The 18,676-nt window shown below is 34.9% G+C and overlaps 1 protein-coding gene across 1 annotated transcript in view; it reads right to left on the bottom strand.

The window, feature by feature from the left end:
- The window catches only part of P3H2 (prolyl 3-hydroxylase 2), a 145,115-nt gene that overhangs the window by 18,508 nt on the left and 107,931 nt on the right, over positions 1–18,676 (bottom strand). The window contains exons 2-8 of the mRNA XM_069472786.1: positions 13,932–14,084; positions 12,804–12,993; positions 7,897–8,028; positions 5,006–5,148; positions 4,586–4,675; positions 2,891–2,931; positions 1,543–1,637 (exon numbers count right to left, since the gene is read on the bottom strand). Of these exons, the coding sequence (XP_069328887.1) occupies positions 1,543–1,637; positions 2,891–2,931; positions 4,586–4,675; positions 5,006–5,148; positions 7,897–8,028; positions 12,804–12,993; positions 13,932–14,084 (844 nt within the window). The remainder of the gene's footprint in view (positions 1–1,542; positions 1,638–2,890; positions 2,932–4,585; positions 4,676–5,005; positions 5,149–7,896; positions 8,029–12,803; positions 12,994–13,931; positions 14,085–18,676) is intronic.

Raw genomic sequence — 18,676 nt, 5'->3', positions numbered from 1 at the left:
TATAGCAAGTAAAAATGATCTATTTTTTTCCTTTAGACCGGTAGGTTCTCAGGGAACATCCTAAGATCCATTAGCCAATTCAACTAAGAAAATTCTGCAGAAATAGTAGATTTTGGTAACCCAATTAATCACAACCATTTTTTGTCACATATAGTCTTCTGTTCTACTCTTCCCATTAGTGTTCCTAGTCAGTTGCTAGACATCAGATTCCCTGGTAGCCAGTAAAAAAAAAAAATGCTTAGAAATTTGGCAACTGCCCTGGAGTTTCCCAAACATTACAGCAAAGTGCTGGCTTATTGGCATGAACTTCCTGGGTGATTTCTCAGCTTAAAAAGCAACATGAACTCTGGCTGACCATGGCTCTCTGGCACTTGTAAAACAGCTTAGGCTTTGTGGCTACAAACTGAGGTCCACATCAGATTAGATGAGCATATTATCCTGTTTACTGCTTTAAACTGACTTGGAAACTAAGGAAGGAAATGGATGGGAAATGGAAGAGCTGTAAAGAGCCAGAAGTTTTCAAATCAGCTAAAGGAATGTGCTGACAAAGTCTCTTGGGGAAAAAAAGTACTGCACTTCTTCTCAATGCAGGGTGTTTGAAAGCTTCCTTTTATGTTGCAATAATTTAATCAATAAAGTATTATATTTTACATATCTAGATACTTCTATGTTCCATGCAGCAGGTGAAGAAGAGCAAATGGTATTCCAAAAGTCTAAGTTCAAACGCCTGCACAATCTGTTATGAGCTGTGAGACTTTTGGAGAAATCACTAAATCTTCTTACATAAGATCCTACTAGCATTAAAATAAATTGTGTGTAAAATTGATGGAAAATTGTAAAGCATACAGAAAAAATAATTGTTAATAATTGCCACTGCTGTTAGTACTACTATTGTTAATAGTTTATTATTATAATAATGTTTTGGCTTTATTTAAAAACAATTTTTGGCAACGCTCCACCTGTGTATTTTGATCTTAAGTCTGTAGACGCATAAGGTTCTGCTTGCTCCATCTTCATGCCATTGCTCTGTCTGTTTTACTCACTAGAATGGCTTCCTCCACACCCCTGTCGATTCCATCTTTATTCTACTTTCTCTTGCCCTGCTCATATCTATGATACTAGGTTAGTTAACCTAACCATCTATCCCATGTGACCTGTCTCCTCCCCAAGTTCCTCTGCTATGTAGTCTGTCCCACACTATCTAGGACGCACTACCTGACAGAAGTCAGTCTTGTGACCTTGCTAAGCCTCATGTATTCTGAGAATAGAGATGACCCTACAGTCTCTGCCTAACAGTATTCCTTAGGAAACAGATGAGTGAGTGAATTTAGAAGTGCTTTTGTTGGAAACCAAAGGTAACAATATATAAATATGAGACATTCTTGTTTTTAAGCCTTGCTTTCAGACTATTATGAATTATAGTGCTTTGTCCTATCTTTATTTTCCAAAGAAAGTAGATTCTGCCTTGATCTGGATAGGAACTGGTCAAGCTCTCTCCTCCCTTTCCTTTCCTTTACAGAGTTAAAGTGCACAGGTACTTACCCTCTCTTAGGTCTCGATCTATCTTGGGTGATAACTTTTTTCCCATTGATAATCCATGAACTTCTGTTCCCTCCACGTTCACTCCTGAAGGGACCCTGCCCATTCAAAAAAGTTGAAATGGCAATTTCATATTTAATAAAGATGTTCAAAGGCAAAGTATATTTTACCTAAATAGCCTGTGATTCTATATTGTATATTTTTGCTGTACATAAGTCCACCCATCTTTCAAGATCAAATTAAATGTCATTGCCTCTATGAAGTTCTTCTCTATTTCCTCAGTGAGTATGCTGTATTTCACTCCTCTAAATCTTCTTAACAACCTTTATTTCAGTTAGTTATATCCATAACTGAACCCCCTTCAGATTAGACTTTATTCCCAAAAAGAGCAGGACAAAAATTTTCATGTGAATCTCTATAATGCTCAGAGTATCTTATGCTGTCTTGAACACAGAGTGCATCACTGAACAATGGTTGAACTGAAATAAATTACATTTTAATGTAATGGTTATTGATTATTCTGACAAAGAAGACATGGGTTTGTGTCAAATTTTGCAAACACACAAGTGATAGCAGGCTGTCACTTCCAACATGTACAGATTTAATAAATCCAAATGTGCGTATACATTCTTGGATCTCTTGCAAACATTTTAGGCCGCTCAAGAGTTTAGTCCTTGAAGCCTAGTGAAAGACCTCAAGATCCTGAATAAGAAGATCTGGATTTGTCATTCCCTTGTGGTAGGACTCTAAGGAAGTCACTTGCCTTGTCAGGGCCTCATTTTCATAATTTGAAAATGAATAGTCTGGACCGTGTGATCTCAAACATGTAATTCAAATGTTTTATGAGTTTGAGTTCTTCAAAACATGTAAATTGACTTCTATCATTTAGAAAAGGAGTTCTCTTCATTTCTGATTGAGTTAGTGACACCTAATACTTCACCTTGCAGTAAAATTTTCTGAACTTCTTAATTTCAAATAAGTACAGCAAGGGAATTTACCATCAAAAAGAACATTTCATAGTTTCTATTAATAAGTCAAAAACAGCATCCAACTTACTCAAATTTGCAATCACAGAATGTTCGCACTCAAATATCACCTGATTCATTCCCTTCATTTCAGGAAAAAACATGAGATCCAGAGAGAAGAAGATACGTCACTTAATGACATACAAAAGTGGCAGGAAGAGCTGGAACCAGGATGTAGAGCTCCTAGTTCACAGCTCAGAACTCCTTCATTTATAATTATATTTTCTTGCCTATTTCATAGAGTTAAGTTTCTCATAATAGGTTATGACTCTAAATATTACTTCTCATGAAGAATAAACAGTTTGTGTTCTAAGTGGAGGACTTACCGATTCTCATCATGTCGTCCTCCATATCTGATCCAATAATTCTGTTTTAAATTTAAAAGAAACACTAATTTTGTCATTAAAATATCATTTACAGAAATAAGGTAAAATAAAATAAAATATATGCAAAATATTCAAAAGACCTGAAATATTAGGGAAATTGCATATTACATAAAAATACAATATGTCTTAAAAAATTAATAAAAAGGAAGGCAAAGTTGATGCAAGTTTGACAAAGACAACATAGAACACAAATGGGTTAAAAAATAATATGGAATTAGCCTGAGATTACATCTTTTTGTCCAAAAAACCCAATTAGAATTTGAGGGCACAAAGACATTTGAAAGATCATTGAGTCCAACTCCTTTATGTTTTATGAATAAAATAAGCAAACAAAAAATGTTTAGCTTGAGTAATCATCTGTACAAGTCATGAAGTAAGTGACATTATCTAAGGTCACTTAGGGTAACACAATTTTTAAAAAATACGTAGTATTGGATATAAATATGATAGAAGTGTTACATTAGAAATATTACATTAAAATTAACCTAATTTCTAAAATGATATGACGTAAATAAAAAAACCAAATGTGTTGCAAATAGGATATATTGCAAATAATGATTTTACAAATATATTAACATTTACATTATACAAAGAACTTAAATATTAATAGTAACCAATGGATAAATGAACAAAATCCATGCCCAGGTAATTCAAATAAAAGCAAAAATTATTAGTAATAAGTGAAAAGGCTTATTTTTGCTGGCCATCAAAGGAATACAAGTCAAAACAACAATGATGTATCATTTTTGTACATAACATATGAGTAATATAAGAGATTTTTAAAGCTTATTTTTTATTGCTGAGAAATTGTGGTAAACTGGTACTTTTATGCATTACTAGGAGCAATAATGGTATCAGAGAAATCTGTGAGGAAGGCAATTTAGGTTCAGAAACTTTAAAACCTCTTATCCTTTGATGACAGAAAAATCCCAGTCCTGGAAGTACATTCTAAGGAATAATATAGTTCAATAGAGAGAAAAATGCTTAATGCATTAAATATGATAGAATAGTCAGAAATAATTCAAATGTCTAGCAGCAGGAGAAGAGTTCATTTATCTATTGTACATCAATTCTACATATGTAGCTAAAATAATTTTTAAAACAATACAAATATAGAAATTGCTTATGATACCTTCTTAAATAAAAATCAGAACACAAATCTACTTATACCATAGTACTAGTTCTGAAAAAAGTGCATCTTCATATGAACAATGATAAAGAAGACAACATGGACAAGCAGAATAAAGCCAGCCCGAGGGGTGGTAGGATTGTGACTGATGGTGTTCTTTCTGAAGTCTCTTTAAGGTTTAGGTAATAAACAAGCATTAAGAGAAAAATATAAAATGTCACACCCAGAACTTGGGAAAATAAAACAATCCTAGGGCAAATGAATCATATACAAAATACTTCTACCAAATATATTTGCCTTTGACTTTGGATCTCAGTGATACAGACATATACTAATGTCTCTTAAAGTTCATCACAATTATTGAGTAAACACTTCCATGCCTCCAATTTTTACCTCAAGGAGGGCATTAGAATCTTCAACAAATAAATGTGGTAATAAAAACATAAATAAGAATTCCACTGAATAGTCTGTTTAATAAACATTTTCTCTTTCCTCTTTGCTCTCACCGGTTCAGTGTATGAAAATCCCAGCCCCTCTGCAGCTGATTTTATCAATTCAGATTCCAGTTTATGACGTTTCACAAACATTGTTAAATCCTAGAGAAAAGAAAATGAGGGGAAAATTTTATTTAAATAACAGGTAAGAGCTATGATAAATGTTCAAGTAGAAATATTTCTCATTGGATAGTGACAAGTGAGCTAACAGAAATATTCAGAGCTGCAAAAAATGTTCCTACTCAACAGATTTTTCACAAACTAGCAAGTATGAGAAAAATATGCTTTGGGCATGAATAATTAAGGTTTGAAAGAACTGAGTTCTAGAACCTTTGCAAAATTGTTAGATATCTTTAAGAGCCACGTTATATTTTTATCCGCTCTCCCAGAGCACAGGCAGAATAGTTTCTTCTCAGAACTTCTCAGTCTCACCTCTCTGGCCTCAATGGATGCTGGGTCAATGCTATCATCCAACAGACTCTCATAGTAATCCACATTGTCTAAGACGTCTTCATCATCAGGGTGGCACAGAAGATAGGCTTTGGCACACTCCAAGGCTTTCACGTATTCACCAACTGAAAGACCAAGGAGTTGCAGCATTAGAGTCAGCGTAGGTCTGCCCAAAGGAATTTAAGGAGGGACTTCAACATGTCTGTAGAGGTTAGCATCAAACACGAGTAAGAGGGAAGACAAATTGCTGAACAGGTAAACTTGCAGAGTCAAAGAAGGGACATGATTTCAGGTATTCGAAAGGTCTTACCTATAGTCTGCTTTAGTGCCAGTTGTTTTGCATAAAACATCGAAAGTTTCTGCCTGAAGATGTTTGTTGACAACTTTTAGTATTTAATACAAATAAAACATTTTTGTACTGAGTTTGAGTTAAGTAAATATCCTGATGATGATCTTCTACAACAATGATGTACTGTTTTGTACATAATGTATGAGTAATATAAGTGATTGCAAAATGTTATTTCTCATTGCTGCAAAGTTAGTGGTAAATTGGTACTTTCATGCAAAGTCCTTCATAGAGCCCCACATGTTCTGGAGGATCCTCCTTTAGCCCCTCACTAGACATCTACAGCAACTCCAACAGTAGCAAACCACCAAAAGGAACTAACAAGGATGTTTCAACCATGAACTCTTTGTTATAGAAATATTTAGCTATTATAAGAGGAATTTTTAAAGACTATATGTTTTGTTTCCAAATAGGTCACAATATTAGATTTCTTTTTTTTTTTTTTGTATCCGACACATTTTTATTTGATCTTTCTTTCTTTTTTTTCCAAGTTAAAAACAATAGTTTCATATTTTTTTCCCCACCCCCCCTTTCCCGAGTCAGCACCTTCAAGTGTTACCACTCCCCAAACAGTGCGCGATGCACTCATTGTGTAGGCATACCCCCATCCCTTCCCCCGCCCCCCACCTCAGTCTGATGTCCAATTGGTGTCGTTTCCAGATTTGTATTTAGGTGATGATCAGGGAAACCAATTTTCTGGTGAGTACATGTGATGCTTGTTTTTCCATTCTTGGGATACTTCACTTAATATAATGGGTTCCAACTCTCTCCAGGAGAACCATAGAGATGTCGTATCTTCATCATTCCTTATAGCTGAGTAATATTCCATGGTATACATATACCACAGTTTATTAATCCAATCATGTATTGATGGGCATTTGGGTTGTTTCCACATCTTTGCTATTGTGAATTGTGCTGCTATAAACATTTGGGTACACGTGCCTTTGTTACAGAATGATCTTTTTTCCTTTGGGTATATGCCCAGTAATGGGATTGCTGGGTCAAATGGCAGGTCTACTTGAATCTGTTTAAGATACCTCCATAATGCTTTCTTTTTAAAAGAAATTTCCTCCATATATATGTATTGGCTCTGATTTTTAAAAATAATGATAAAAATAAAGCAGCTCTCTGCTTTGCATTCCCTGCTCATGACTTGAGCACGTAATCTATTGTTTGCCCTCCGTGCCAGGATGATGAGTAATGTTTTGCTGTCGGAAAGGGCGAGGCTTTGCCAAAGTATCTTCCAAATGTTGGCTTGAGACATTTTCTTATTATTATCTTAAAAGGGAAACATTTTCTTTACTACTGACCTCTATACAAGGCAGCCTGATGCTGGCACTAGTGAGAAATATCAATATTAATAAAACAATGTACCAGGTATTATGATCTGTCACTAAGCTAGGTGACGTTAAGCAAGTTGCTTCTTTACAGGCTGAAAACGTTAGACAACATGATATCTAAGGCCAATTTCAACAATCCAAATTATATTAATTGCTTTTAAACATCAGAAAACATGCTCAAGCTCTCTCTGTGTGTAGGATAAATGGCAATTGAAACTATATTTAGATACTTATTTTCACCTAATGGATTGGGGAATGTCTAAAAATTTGATAATATGTTGATAAGCAATGGAAAATGTATTCCATATGGAAGAAAATTTGGCAGCATCTATCATAATTACAGATGAATAAACCACTTGACCCAGTGATTGTACTTTTAGATATTTATCCAATAGATATTGTGTACAGATGTGAAATGACATATGTAAAATATTATCCATTTGAATGTTGACTGTCATAGCAAAAGATTGAAAACAATACAACTGCCAATCAATTAGGAGACACATGAAACAAATTATAGTGCAATGATATGCAGATATAAAGAAAAATGAATAAGGAAGATCTTTATGTACTGATACAGTTAAGTTGAACCATATAAAACTGCCAAAATCTATTTTTTGACCTAACAAAATGGTAATTTCATAGGTCTAACCTACTAAAATAAATCTGACATGTATTAAGTGAAGCAAACAATGTAGAGAATAGTGTAAATAGTATGCTACCTTCTGTGTAAAAGAAAGGGAAATAAAACTATGTGTGTATTTGTTGTTTCTGTAAAAAATTTGGGGTGTATAAATCAGAAACTGGGTTGCAGGGCATGAAACTGGGTTGTGGGGACAGGAAAGAGAGGGAGACTTTCTATAGTATTTGGTAATTAAACCTTATGAATATGTTATCTATTAAAATTAAGTTAAAAAATTAAGTTTAAAAATCATATAACGTGTCAGTTTAGTATAATTTTTCAGAAAATTATCACAGCATTAAATTCTGTATTTTGCCCACTTGTGGTTTGACCTTCTGCTCTTCTTGTCCAGAGCTGCAGGGATGTGAGATGAGAGAGAAAATGCATAAACCCTCATTGCTTTGATGATAAACTGAAGAAAGCAGAGGACTAAATTACAAGAGTGCCATGGCTGTAACGCTGAACCGCAACCCTGGTAGGTCTTCACAGACGCCCTGTGCTTTACCTCGGTAGTAGGCAAACTGCAGGTAATCATAGTGCAGAGGGAGGAAGTTCTCTATTGGTGAGAGGCGGCCAGGGCGGGTGGCAAGTTCCCTCACGCATTCATGCTGACAAACCAGCACCTGCATGTAGTGATCTGGAAGACAAGAGCCAAGAAGTGTGTCCCTCTGCTCTGCTGAAAGCCCAAATGCAAAGTCAGAGCCAGAGATACACAGGACATTCCTTACCTCACCACATTCTGAGAGCAAAATTATGACTATCATCACTTTGTGATGGCAAAACCTATTTACAAAGACAGCAAGTGACTTGCTAAGGTCCCCGGTCCATGATCACTAGAACAATGGTAGATCCCAAATCCTCTGGCTCATGGTCCTTTCTCTGTGCTGCACTCTTCCCTTCCCATATACCCTTCCTTCTACCCCTCCTGAAAGTGACATAGTCCATTTCACCCCACCCACACCCACTGGAATGTTAACTTTCTCATTTAACAACTTTGGGGTCTCTCTTTGGATACTAAGATGGCCTGAAGTGCCCTGAAGTCAGGATTGGACGTTCAGATGCTGGTGATGTTAAGGAACAGTTCAGAGAGAGGAATCTCCATGTCCGAGGAGAGTTCAGGATGAGAAGTGAAGCAAAAATGCTCTTTTTCTTTGTTAATGTTTCAAGCCAAACTTTCCTAAAGAAGTAATAAAAACATTATTTTTTACATCTATTTATCAGTACTCTATTCCACTCATTTATAAATGAGTCCATCACCTAGATATTGTATATTTGAATACTAGGGACTGGTAAAGTAGGAAGAAGGATTTTTAACAAGCATTTTTCTGTTCTCTTTGCTCCCCTTTCTATTCTTCCCACTCTTCTCTCTTGTAAATGGGGTGAGGATCCTGATGTGTAGGAGTTTTCAAGCCCCTTTTAGCTCTAGGTTCTATCTCATCAAAGCACAAGATGAGGAAACACAAGTAGCCAATGTACCAAGGGAAAAAAAAAAACACCATCTACATTTTGCCTCAACTTTGATTTTCGTAATGAAGATGGAGTACTTTTCCAGAAAGAGAATTGTTCATTCATGCTTGCGCAGAGTGGCTTCCCTTGAGGAGGATGATAAAATCGTTTGACTTCATGGCTGTACACTTTAATTTAACACAACTGCCTTCTTTCAAAAGGTTCTCTGTTTAGTCAGAGTTTGGCATGGATCTCTGTGATCTTGCAGAGGGGTCCCCAAAACACAACAGGAAGGAAATGTGCATTTACTGGTGTGGGGGAAAATGTGCCAGTTTCACGTAATCTGGCTAACTAGATCCTACACAGCACAGCTAACAGAATCCCCAAAGTCCATTGGTTATTAATGCCAACTGAGGGATGTGAAGGGAAGAATGGTCTCTATTTATTTAATTAGTATGTTTGAAATAAACACCCAGCTGATTTATTTCTTAAGGAAAAACCAACAAACAACTTTCAACTATTTTCTCCTACTTAAGTGACCATTTGCATTCCACTTTACCTTCTAATACACACTCCTTCTAATTCCAAATGACAAAAAAAAGGAAAAGGTGAAAGTCATATCCACCAAGAATTCAAAATCTGAATGAAAATATTTTCAAAGCAGGATATGAATAGCAGCAAAATGAGAGTGACAAAATGATATCCTTTAGAGCTTCATCAAGCACAGCCAGGAATAAATAACTGCATTCAGGAGCCATTTGTATTTTTCTCCAACTGAAATGTCTTTTCAGACTCTAAAATTCAAATATTCTAGCTTTGTAATGCATTCTGTATTTTAAAAGCCAGTTTTACTCCTAGTTTAGGACAAATATCAACCAGTCTAGAATTTACATAGTGAGAGTTGTCGTATTACTTTTTATTAGTTGTATCCCTTGCCTTCTTTCTGTCTCGAATGCCACTGTGCAATGAATATGTTCTAATAATTTTGAGATCCAATACACTTGTGTGGGAATACTTTAAAAATTTTCCTTTTCATAATAAATTGGATAAGCTTCAAATTCCCAAGAAGACTTACCATATTTCTGTAATTGATAGTATTTGGTTTGGACTTGAGGGGCTATTACTCCTTTTAAAATCATTTTTTTATTGGAAGTTGTGGTGTGGATGGTGGTAGTCGTGTTAAAAATTAAAGAGCCTGAGTTAAGAGATCTTTATTCTTTTCCAGCAACCAGTGTGCTGTGGTGACCTTGAGCAAATCACTAAATGCTAATCTGTGGGAAACCATCAGTCAATTTTCCTCAATCAGATCTAGGATGTTTGCCAAACTGTGCTGTGGCCACTGGTAGAGGCAGGTGTAGAGGTGAATGTGAGGGTGATAGCAGGACACCTGTGCCCACAAAACCACAATATAGCTAACTATAGTAGAGGAAAAGCCTGCCCATTCCCAAATAAAAGATTCAGTGTAGAGATATACTCAGCAATTAAAATGTGAAACACACATACAATTGACATTCAAATGAGCAGTGCTCACAAAAATGCAGGCAAATGAATCTGACAGAGACCCAGCAAAACAAACTTTTTTTTTTTTTTGGGGGGGGGGATCCTCAATAATCCAGATAGTTGTATTGATTTTAATTGAATTGAGTTGATTTAGGGCATTTGGGTGTGTCGCAAATTGGACATTTGACATATTTCAGTTTACTGAATATTTTACTTTCTTGTCTAACTTTTGATAGTTATCTATAACCCTAATTGTCTCTCTAAAAAAACCTCAGCAATTTATAAGCTACATCCTTAAAAACATGGAGTATTATTAACTCTTTTTTTTTTTTTTGAGGCTAGTAAAGTGAAGCAGTAGGAGTGAAGAAAGACCAAAAACATCTGTAACTGCTTGTGATCAATTAGTTGTAGACACTACTGCATTCAGATCAGCCAAACTCTTTTCATCTCTAATGTGATGGATGGATATGTCATCTCCTTCATGCATTCATTCATCAACCAGTTCGTTTAACCAATGTTTGCTAAATACCTACTTTTGCCAGTCACTGTACTTGGGCACTGAAGATGGAGTACTGAAAAAGATAGGGCTTTAGGCACATGATAGAGGAAAACAACATTTTGAAGGGTCTGCAAGTGGAAATGAGCATGGCATATTCAAGGAATTAAAAGAAAGTACAGTAGGTGGGGAAAGAGGGGGGGATGAAAACATATACAAGTGTCCTATCGTAAAAGTCCTTATTAAAGGTTATGGTTTTAATTCTAAGTGGAATGGAAGCCACTGGAGTGTTTAACCAGGTCTATGAACAGAATTTTGTTTTTTAGATACTGCTCTGCCTGTGTTCTGAGCAAAACCTGAACAGGACATGAGGAGCAGCAAGGAGGCAGTTGCTGTCAATTTGACCCTGGGTGGTAGCAAAAGGGATGGAAAGAGCCAGGAAGTCTTAAGTGCTGTTAGCCGGTAGCGTCTAACAAAGTTTGGTAACAAATCAGATCAGAGTAGAAATGGAGGAGGATGGATTGCAAGATAACTTCCTGGGATTTGGTTTGAGCTACTAGGTGAGTAGTGCTTTCTCGGGAGACAGAAAACACTGGAAGTTGGGAGAGCAAACTGACTTCATTAATGCGAATTTTTATCAGTACATTAAGTTGAACATTGTTTTTCATATATGTATAACTTGGAATACAATATGTGCTCAAGAAATATTTGTTAAACATTTATTATTGAAGAAATTAATTGCCTGTTTTTCAATTATTTAGGCATTAAAAGTACAGGTATTAAATTCATGAAAGCCTGAATTTGATTTGCAGCTTCACTATTGTCACACTACTTAAACTTTCTGAGATAAAATTTGCTCATTTAAAAAAAGGGAGAGAAGAGTAAATAGCAATAGTGTCTATCTATGAAGAGTTGTTTAGAGCTTTAAAAGAGATATAAATATTTAAACCACTTTGTGTGTTATAACTGCCACATACATGTTGGTTATTATTATTACTACTAATTAACAAGTAAATTACTACTAATAATAATAATTTACAGTCTCTTTAAATATGAAGGATATTAACTCTTTGCCTATAAAATATTTTGCAATATTTTCTATTTGTCATTTGTAGATCAGCTTAGTTTATTATATAAATTTGTATTTATAAATCTCATGTGAAATCTATTAATTTTCATTTTTTCTTGTTTTTTGTCATGCTTAGAAGAGCTTTCTTCTCTTAGTATCACATTAATAAAAATAACCTTCTGCATCTTCTTCTAACATTTTATTTTTTTACATTTATATTGTTAATACAAATATAATTTATGTTTGTGTATGATGTATAGCATAGAAATTACTTTACCACTAAAAATGGGTAACTAGCCAATCTCCCCAATTACTGTATAAAGCATATTACCTACTATTTTAAATTCAACTTTGGAATATGTTAAATTCTCATTATATAATAGGACACTTTTTTTAAATAATTGAAGATTATACAAAAGCATTCACTACTACATTGTTTATAATAATGAAAAATTACAACCTCCTTAATATTCACCAGTAAAGAACTGGTCAAATAAATTATGATATACCTATATAATAGAACATTACCAGGCCATTAAATACAAAATGATAAGTCTACATATACTCACATGAGAAGTCCACAACATGTGGTTAAGCGTAAAATAAAACAAACAAATGAAAAGGTTGAAAAACAATCTGTGTAGCATTGCCTTATTTTTATAAAAATTTAAATAACAATTATAAATAAATACACAAATATCTGCATATGCATCTAGAAAAGTTTGGGAGGACAGTCACCAAAATTTTAACTGCATAAATTTATCTATAGGAGATAGAGTGGAATAGACATATAAGAGTTTCATTTTTATAATGTATACTTCTATATTGTTGGAATATTTTTATAAACTGCATATAGTACATTTATAATCAGGAAATAAATAGAAAGAAAAAGTAGTTTTACCTGCAATGGCTTCATACAGACCACCTTTATACCCTAAATACTCATACTCTTCAAATCTCTGAGGCCCCTCACATAGGGTTCGGCATTCCATATCTTCATTGAAATATTCTCTTAAAGCTTGTTCAAAGTACTTAATGGCCACCTCAAAGTCATCGGCCTCATAGTGTTTAACTCCTGCATTATAACTCTCCTGAAAAAAAAAAGCATTTTCAAGGAGCAGAATATAGGCAGACTTGGGATCATTTAGGTAGGCGGGGTATGAACTCCGGTGCTGTGGAGGGTTAAAGAAGAATTGCACTAGGAGATAAAGTACAACTTTCCTGGCTTCAAATAATTGTAAACAAGAGGGGACTTACTTAGCACGTAGAGTGCAACGGGAACAATCAATTTCATTTTCTTCCTCAGCACACACAAGACAGTGTTTTCTAATCCCTTTGCCCATAGGTAGGGCAACATAACAAGTGCAAGACAACACATGTGGGTGAAAGTGACAGGCCTTGCCCAATTTTAAAAAAAAAAGGCTTCCATCTAAAATCTTCCTCTTTTATTCTTTTCTGCAGTGATTTTGGAGTCTGCACATTGAGCTTGGTGATGTTAAAAATTAGGAGAAAAAACTCTTTCAACATGTGATTTCAGGGAACATTTCATCTAAACAAAGAATTATGTGGCTTTTTAAAAATCCACTTTGAAAAGCACAAGGTACAATGGACAAACCACTGACTGGGAACTGGAAAACCATAGCATGACCTTGAAAAATTCAGATCGGCTTTAACTCCCAGGCATGGAATAGAAGTGTTGGAGAGGAGCTGAGGCTAGTAAGGATTACAGGTATTTATATGATGTTCTACTTTTCACAACCTTATGCTGATTTTCTAAGTTCATTTTCTCTCAATTCTTAAATTTGTAGTTGTTTAGTTTTTTTAATTTTAGTTTTAAAAATTTAATTAAAACTTTAAAAAAATTATCTTAATTTTGTCAGCTGTGATAATTACAGTATTTCATCTGAGAACTTTGAAAGTGTAAACATGTTACTGGAATCTGAGACTCAATTTGAGATATCCATTCATATGAAATGAATGGAACACAGCTCCCTGTGAGAATCATAAGGAGAGGAGTTCCCGAGCTCACCATATGTGGTTTGGCTTCTCGATCTACCAGCTGGAATGCTTCAACACCAGCCATCATTCTATAATTCTCTATGTTCTGCTGCATTTCCATGTGCTCAGGGTTGGCCATGAAAAATGTGTGGGCTGCTTCCACTGCTTTCTCCATCTCGTTAAGCTATAGAGAGAAAAAAAGGAGCCAAATGAAGGAAAATATTTCTAAACCAGGCACAGAGAAATAAAGAGATCAGTTGAAGGTCTCACAGCTTGAAAGTGAAAAGACAACATGCAGAAGAATGAAACTGGACCCCTATCACTCACCATATAAAAAAATCAACATGGATTAAAGACTTAAATGTAGGACCCAAAACTATGAAAATATTAGAAAAATACATAAGGTAAATACTTCCTGACATTAGTCTCGGCAAGGATTTTTTTGGATAAAACTTCATAAGAATAGGCAATAAAAACAAAAATATATAGATGAGATTATATCAACCTAAATAGCTTCTGGACAGCAAAAGAAACAATCAACAGAGTGAAGAGATAACCTACCAGAATAGGAGAACATATTTCTAAACTGTACATCTGACAAATTGTTAATAAGGAACTCAACCAACTCAATAGCAAAAATAAATAAATAAATAAAGTAATCCAATTAAAAACGGGCAAAAGACCTGAATAGACTTTTCTCAAAAGAAGATATACAAATGGCTAACAGGTATATGAAAACAGGCTCTACATCACTAATCATCAGGAAAATGAAAGCCAAACCCACAATGAGATATAACCTCATTCTAGTTAAAATGATTTTCATCAAAAAGACAAAAGATAATAAGTGTTCGCATGATGTGGAAGAAAGAGAGCTCTTAGACACTGTTGGTGAAAATGAAAATTAATTCAGCTATTATGGACAACAGTATGGAGGTTCCTCAAAAAATTAAAAATAGAACTACCGTATGATGCAGTAATCCCACTACTAGGAATATAGCCAAAGGAAATGAAGTCAGTATTTTGAAGACCTATCTGCACCCCCATGTTTACTGCAGCATTATTCACAATGGCCAAGATACGGAATCAACCTAAGTGTTTATCAATGACTGAATGAATAAAGAAAATGTGGAATATATACTCAATGGAATACTATTTAGCCACAAAAACAATGAAATCCTGTCATTTGCAACAGCATTAATGAACCTGAAGGACACTGTGATAAGTGAAATAAGCCAGAAGCAAAATGACAAATACTGCATGATCTCACTCTTAAGTGAAATCTGAAAAAGCTGATCTCATAGAAGTAGAGAGTAGAATAGTGATTCCCAGAGCCTGGGGAGGGTACGGTGAAGGAGGGATGACCAGAGCTTGGTCAAAGAGTACAAAGTTACAGTTAGATAGGCAGAACAAGTTCTGGTGTTCTACTGTACAGTAGGGTGACTACAGTTAACAATTATGTATTGTATATTTCAGCATAGCTAGTAGAGAAGATTTTAAATGTTTTCTCCACAGAGAAATGATAAATGTTTGAGGTGATGGATTTGCTGATTACCCTGATTGGATCATTACACATTGTATACATGTATCAAAACATCACATTGTACTCTATAAATATGTATAATTTGTATGTGTCAATTAAAAATATAATAAAACGTGAAAAAAGTTAAAAGGGTGAATTATTCCAACGTATAATTATAAAATGCCCAATACAGCACATAAAATGCTTTATCACACTGCTTTGATTAAGATATTTTTGATTCTTAATTTATAATTTTGATTTTCATTAATATAAAAGAAAGAATTTTTCATAACCCCTACACAGACACTGTCAACCTCCTCCTAAACCGCTTCATACACTGCCTTACGTGTAACAAACAATGATGCATTTTTAATAAAATGGAATTAGTTTACTCAATTTAAGAATTTTGACATGTGCTTTAGTCACAGAGAATGTCTATAGACAAATCCATTTACCTCATATCATAAAAATGAATATTCACATGAGTAGTCTTTTTCATGGTGAAATTCAACATACTTTCAATCTAGTTTAAAGTGTAAAAAAATGAAAACTCATTGTTATTGAACAAGGAAATACAAAACCACAGAATGGCATATAAGATTCAATTAGGTCTTCTTTTGACACCTAGTCACACAATTATTAAAAAATAGAAAGACGTATTGGGTTATTAAGTATGAAATGTCTTATTTCTTTAAGTACTAAGTTTTGCAGTTGATATCTCTGACATTTTACTTTGACACTTCTTGTTTTATGTTTATTGTGAAGATACATCCTCATTCTTTCAAAGGTACATTTTGGCTTGTGATTATCCTTCAAAAAACTTTTTTAGAGCAATTTTTGTGAAACCAGGGATAAGTCAAAATCCGTATTATTTTGAAATATGAGTTCTGTCATGGAACCAATGCAGCACAGACAGCTCGAAATATCAACCAAAAGTTTGGGAAGGATGTGGCTAATGAACACATAGTACGTTGATGGTTTGAGAAGTTCCATTCTGGCAATTTTAGTCTTAAAAATTAGCCATGTGGACGATCTGAGACCAAGGTGGATAAAGATGAACTGACAGTTGTAGTGGAAGTGAATCCATCTCAACCTACACATGTCTTAGCAGTAAGATTTGAAGTTAATTATTCCAACAATATTGGACCATTTGAAACAATTAGCAAGGTAAAGAAGAAGCTAGATAGATAGGTTCCACGTGAATTAAACGAGCGGTCAGAAGAGAAATCATCCGGAAGCTTGCCTTTCTTTGCTGTCACGACATAAAGGTGAGCCATTCCCAGACTGTATTGTTATGTGTGATGAAAAATGAATTCTTTTTGACAATCTCAAGCATTTGGCACAATGGTTGGATTAAGATCAATTGCCGAAACACAGTCCAAAACTGAATATTCATCAAAAAAGCTAATGGTGTCTTCCTAGTGGTCCAGTGCTGGTATTATCCACTACAGCTTCATGAAACCTGGTCAATCAATTACAGCAGATGTTTACTGCAACCAATGGGATGAAATGATGAGGATGCTTGTGATTAAGCAGCAGAGACTGGTTAATAGAGACAGGCCAATCCTTTTGCAAGACAATGCTCCACCACATGTCACACAAACAACACTGCTCAAAGTACAGAAGCTGGATTTGGAAACTCTCTGTCACCCACCGTACTCACCAGACCTTGAACCAACTGACTACAACTTCTGTCAGGCTTTCGACCACTTCCTGCAAGGAAAAACACTCAATTTTCAACAAGCTGTGGAAAACATCTTTCACAGTTTCATTGTCACTCACTCTCCTCCAGGCTTCTTCGTTGCTGGCATAAACAAGCTACCATTGAGATGGCAAAACTGTGTCAATAATTTAGGCACATACTTTGATTAATTGTACTTCTTGGTTGAGATATAAGTAACTACACTTTTGATTTGAAATTGTACATTTCATATTTAATAACCTAATAGTAGGTTCACAAGTCCCACTCACTGCAGTCTGGCGGTATATAAAGAATCAGCTAACATTCATCGGGTGTTGGGCAGGTGGGAGCAGGGAGAAAGGGATGGGTATGTTCACACATAATGGGTGCAGTGGGCACCGTCTGGGAAAAGGACAGGCTTGAAGCTCTGACTCAGATGGGGCAAAGGCAATATACATAACTTAAACATTTTTACCCCTGTAATATGCTGAAATTAAAAAAATATTAAAAATTAAAAAAAAAATCAGCTTTCACCATAGAAAATATAAACTGCCCTATTTTAAGTCTTGAGATCTTTAACTTTGTTTATTAATAGTAAAACCTTCCCTTTTTTCATTTAATTTGTATATTCTTAGCTATTGACCTTCCTTCCATTAAATCCTGCCTGAAATCAGCTCTCCATACCACTTATACCTTTGTCCTCAATTCTGTACACCCAGAATTATCCTGTCAAAATAACTAATTTTGGATTTGGCTTCTTGTCAATTTTAATTTTCTCAATTTCTTACACACGAAAACAGATATATATCAATTATTTCGACATCTACACGGTCACAATTATATAGGTATAGACGAAGAAGAATGGGTTCTAAATTGCATGTGGTTCACATTTATTCCCAAGTGAACCTGGAAAAAGTCATTTAACATTTTTATTTCATTTATTTCCTAAGAAAAGAAGCTCATAACTGCTTACCACCATCTATGACATAGGATTTTGGAAAGATTTAATTTTGTAATATATATGAATGTGCTTCAAACATCACTAAAGCACTAAAAAGCAACAAATAGTAGCATACACTTTATAAATGATCTATCTGTTTCAAGGATGTAAATATGCTCTCATTAATGAAGAGTAGAGTTTATAGCTCCCATGAACACATGTGCTTGTGGTTGGTGAAAACTGTCTTCAGGTAATAGCCAAATTATGAGTAAAACAGGTTAGCACTGATATACTCTGGTTCTATAGCACCAGACATTAAAGTTGACGGAACACAAATAAATATTTATGTTCTTCATTTCCGAACCTTTATGCCTTGGCTCAGGCTATTCCACTGAGTTAGAGAAACTTTGTCCTTCTGTCTCTTCTTCTATCATGTCCTATAAGACGAAGCTTAAATCCTGCCTTCTCTAAGAGAGCCTTCCCCGTCCTATAGCTATAGTCAAGCACCACCATATCATCTTATCCCTATTTCTCTACTGGCACTTACCATACTGTGCTTTATACTGTATGTATCTTAGTATATTTGCTTCTAGTAGAGCTCTGTATGGATAGGAATACTATGACTTATTTATCTTT

This window comes from Eulemur rufifrons, chromosome 7 (assembly GCF_041146395.1).
Source record: "Eulemur rufifrons isolate Redbay chromosome 7, OSU_ERuf_1, whole genome shotgun sequence".
Lineage (NCBI taxonomy): Eukaryota > Metazoa > Chordata > Mammalia > Primates > Lemuridae > Eulemur > Eulemur rufifrons.
Note: the sequence above shows the minus strand (reverse complement) of the source record. Positions and strands in the feature narration are given on the sequence as shown.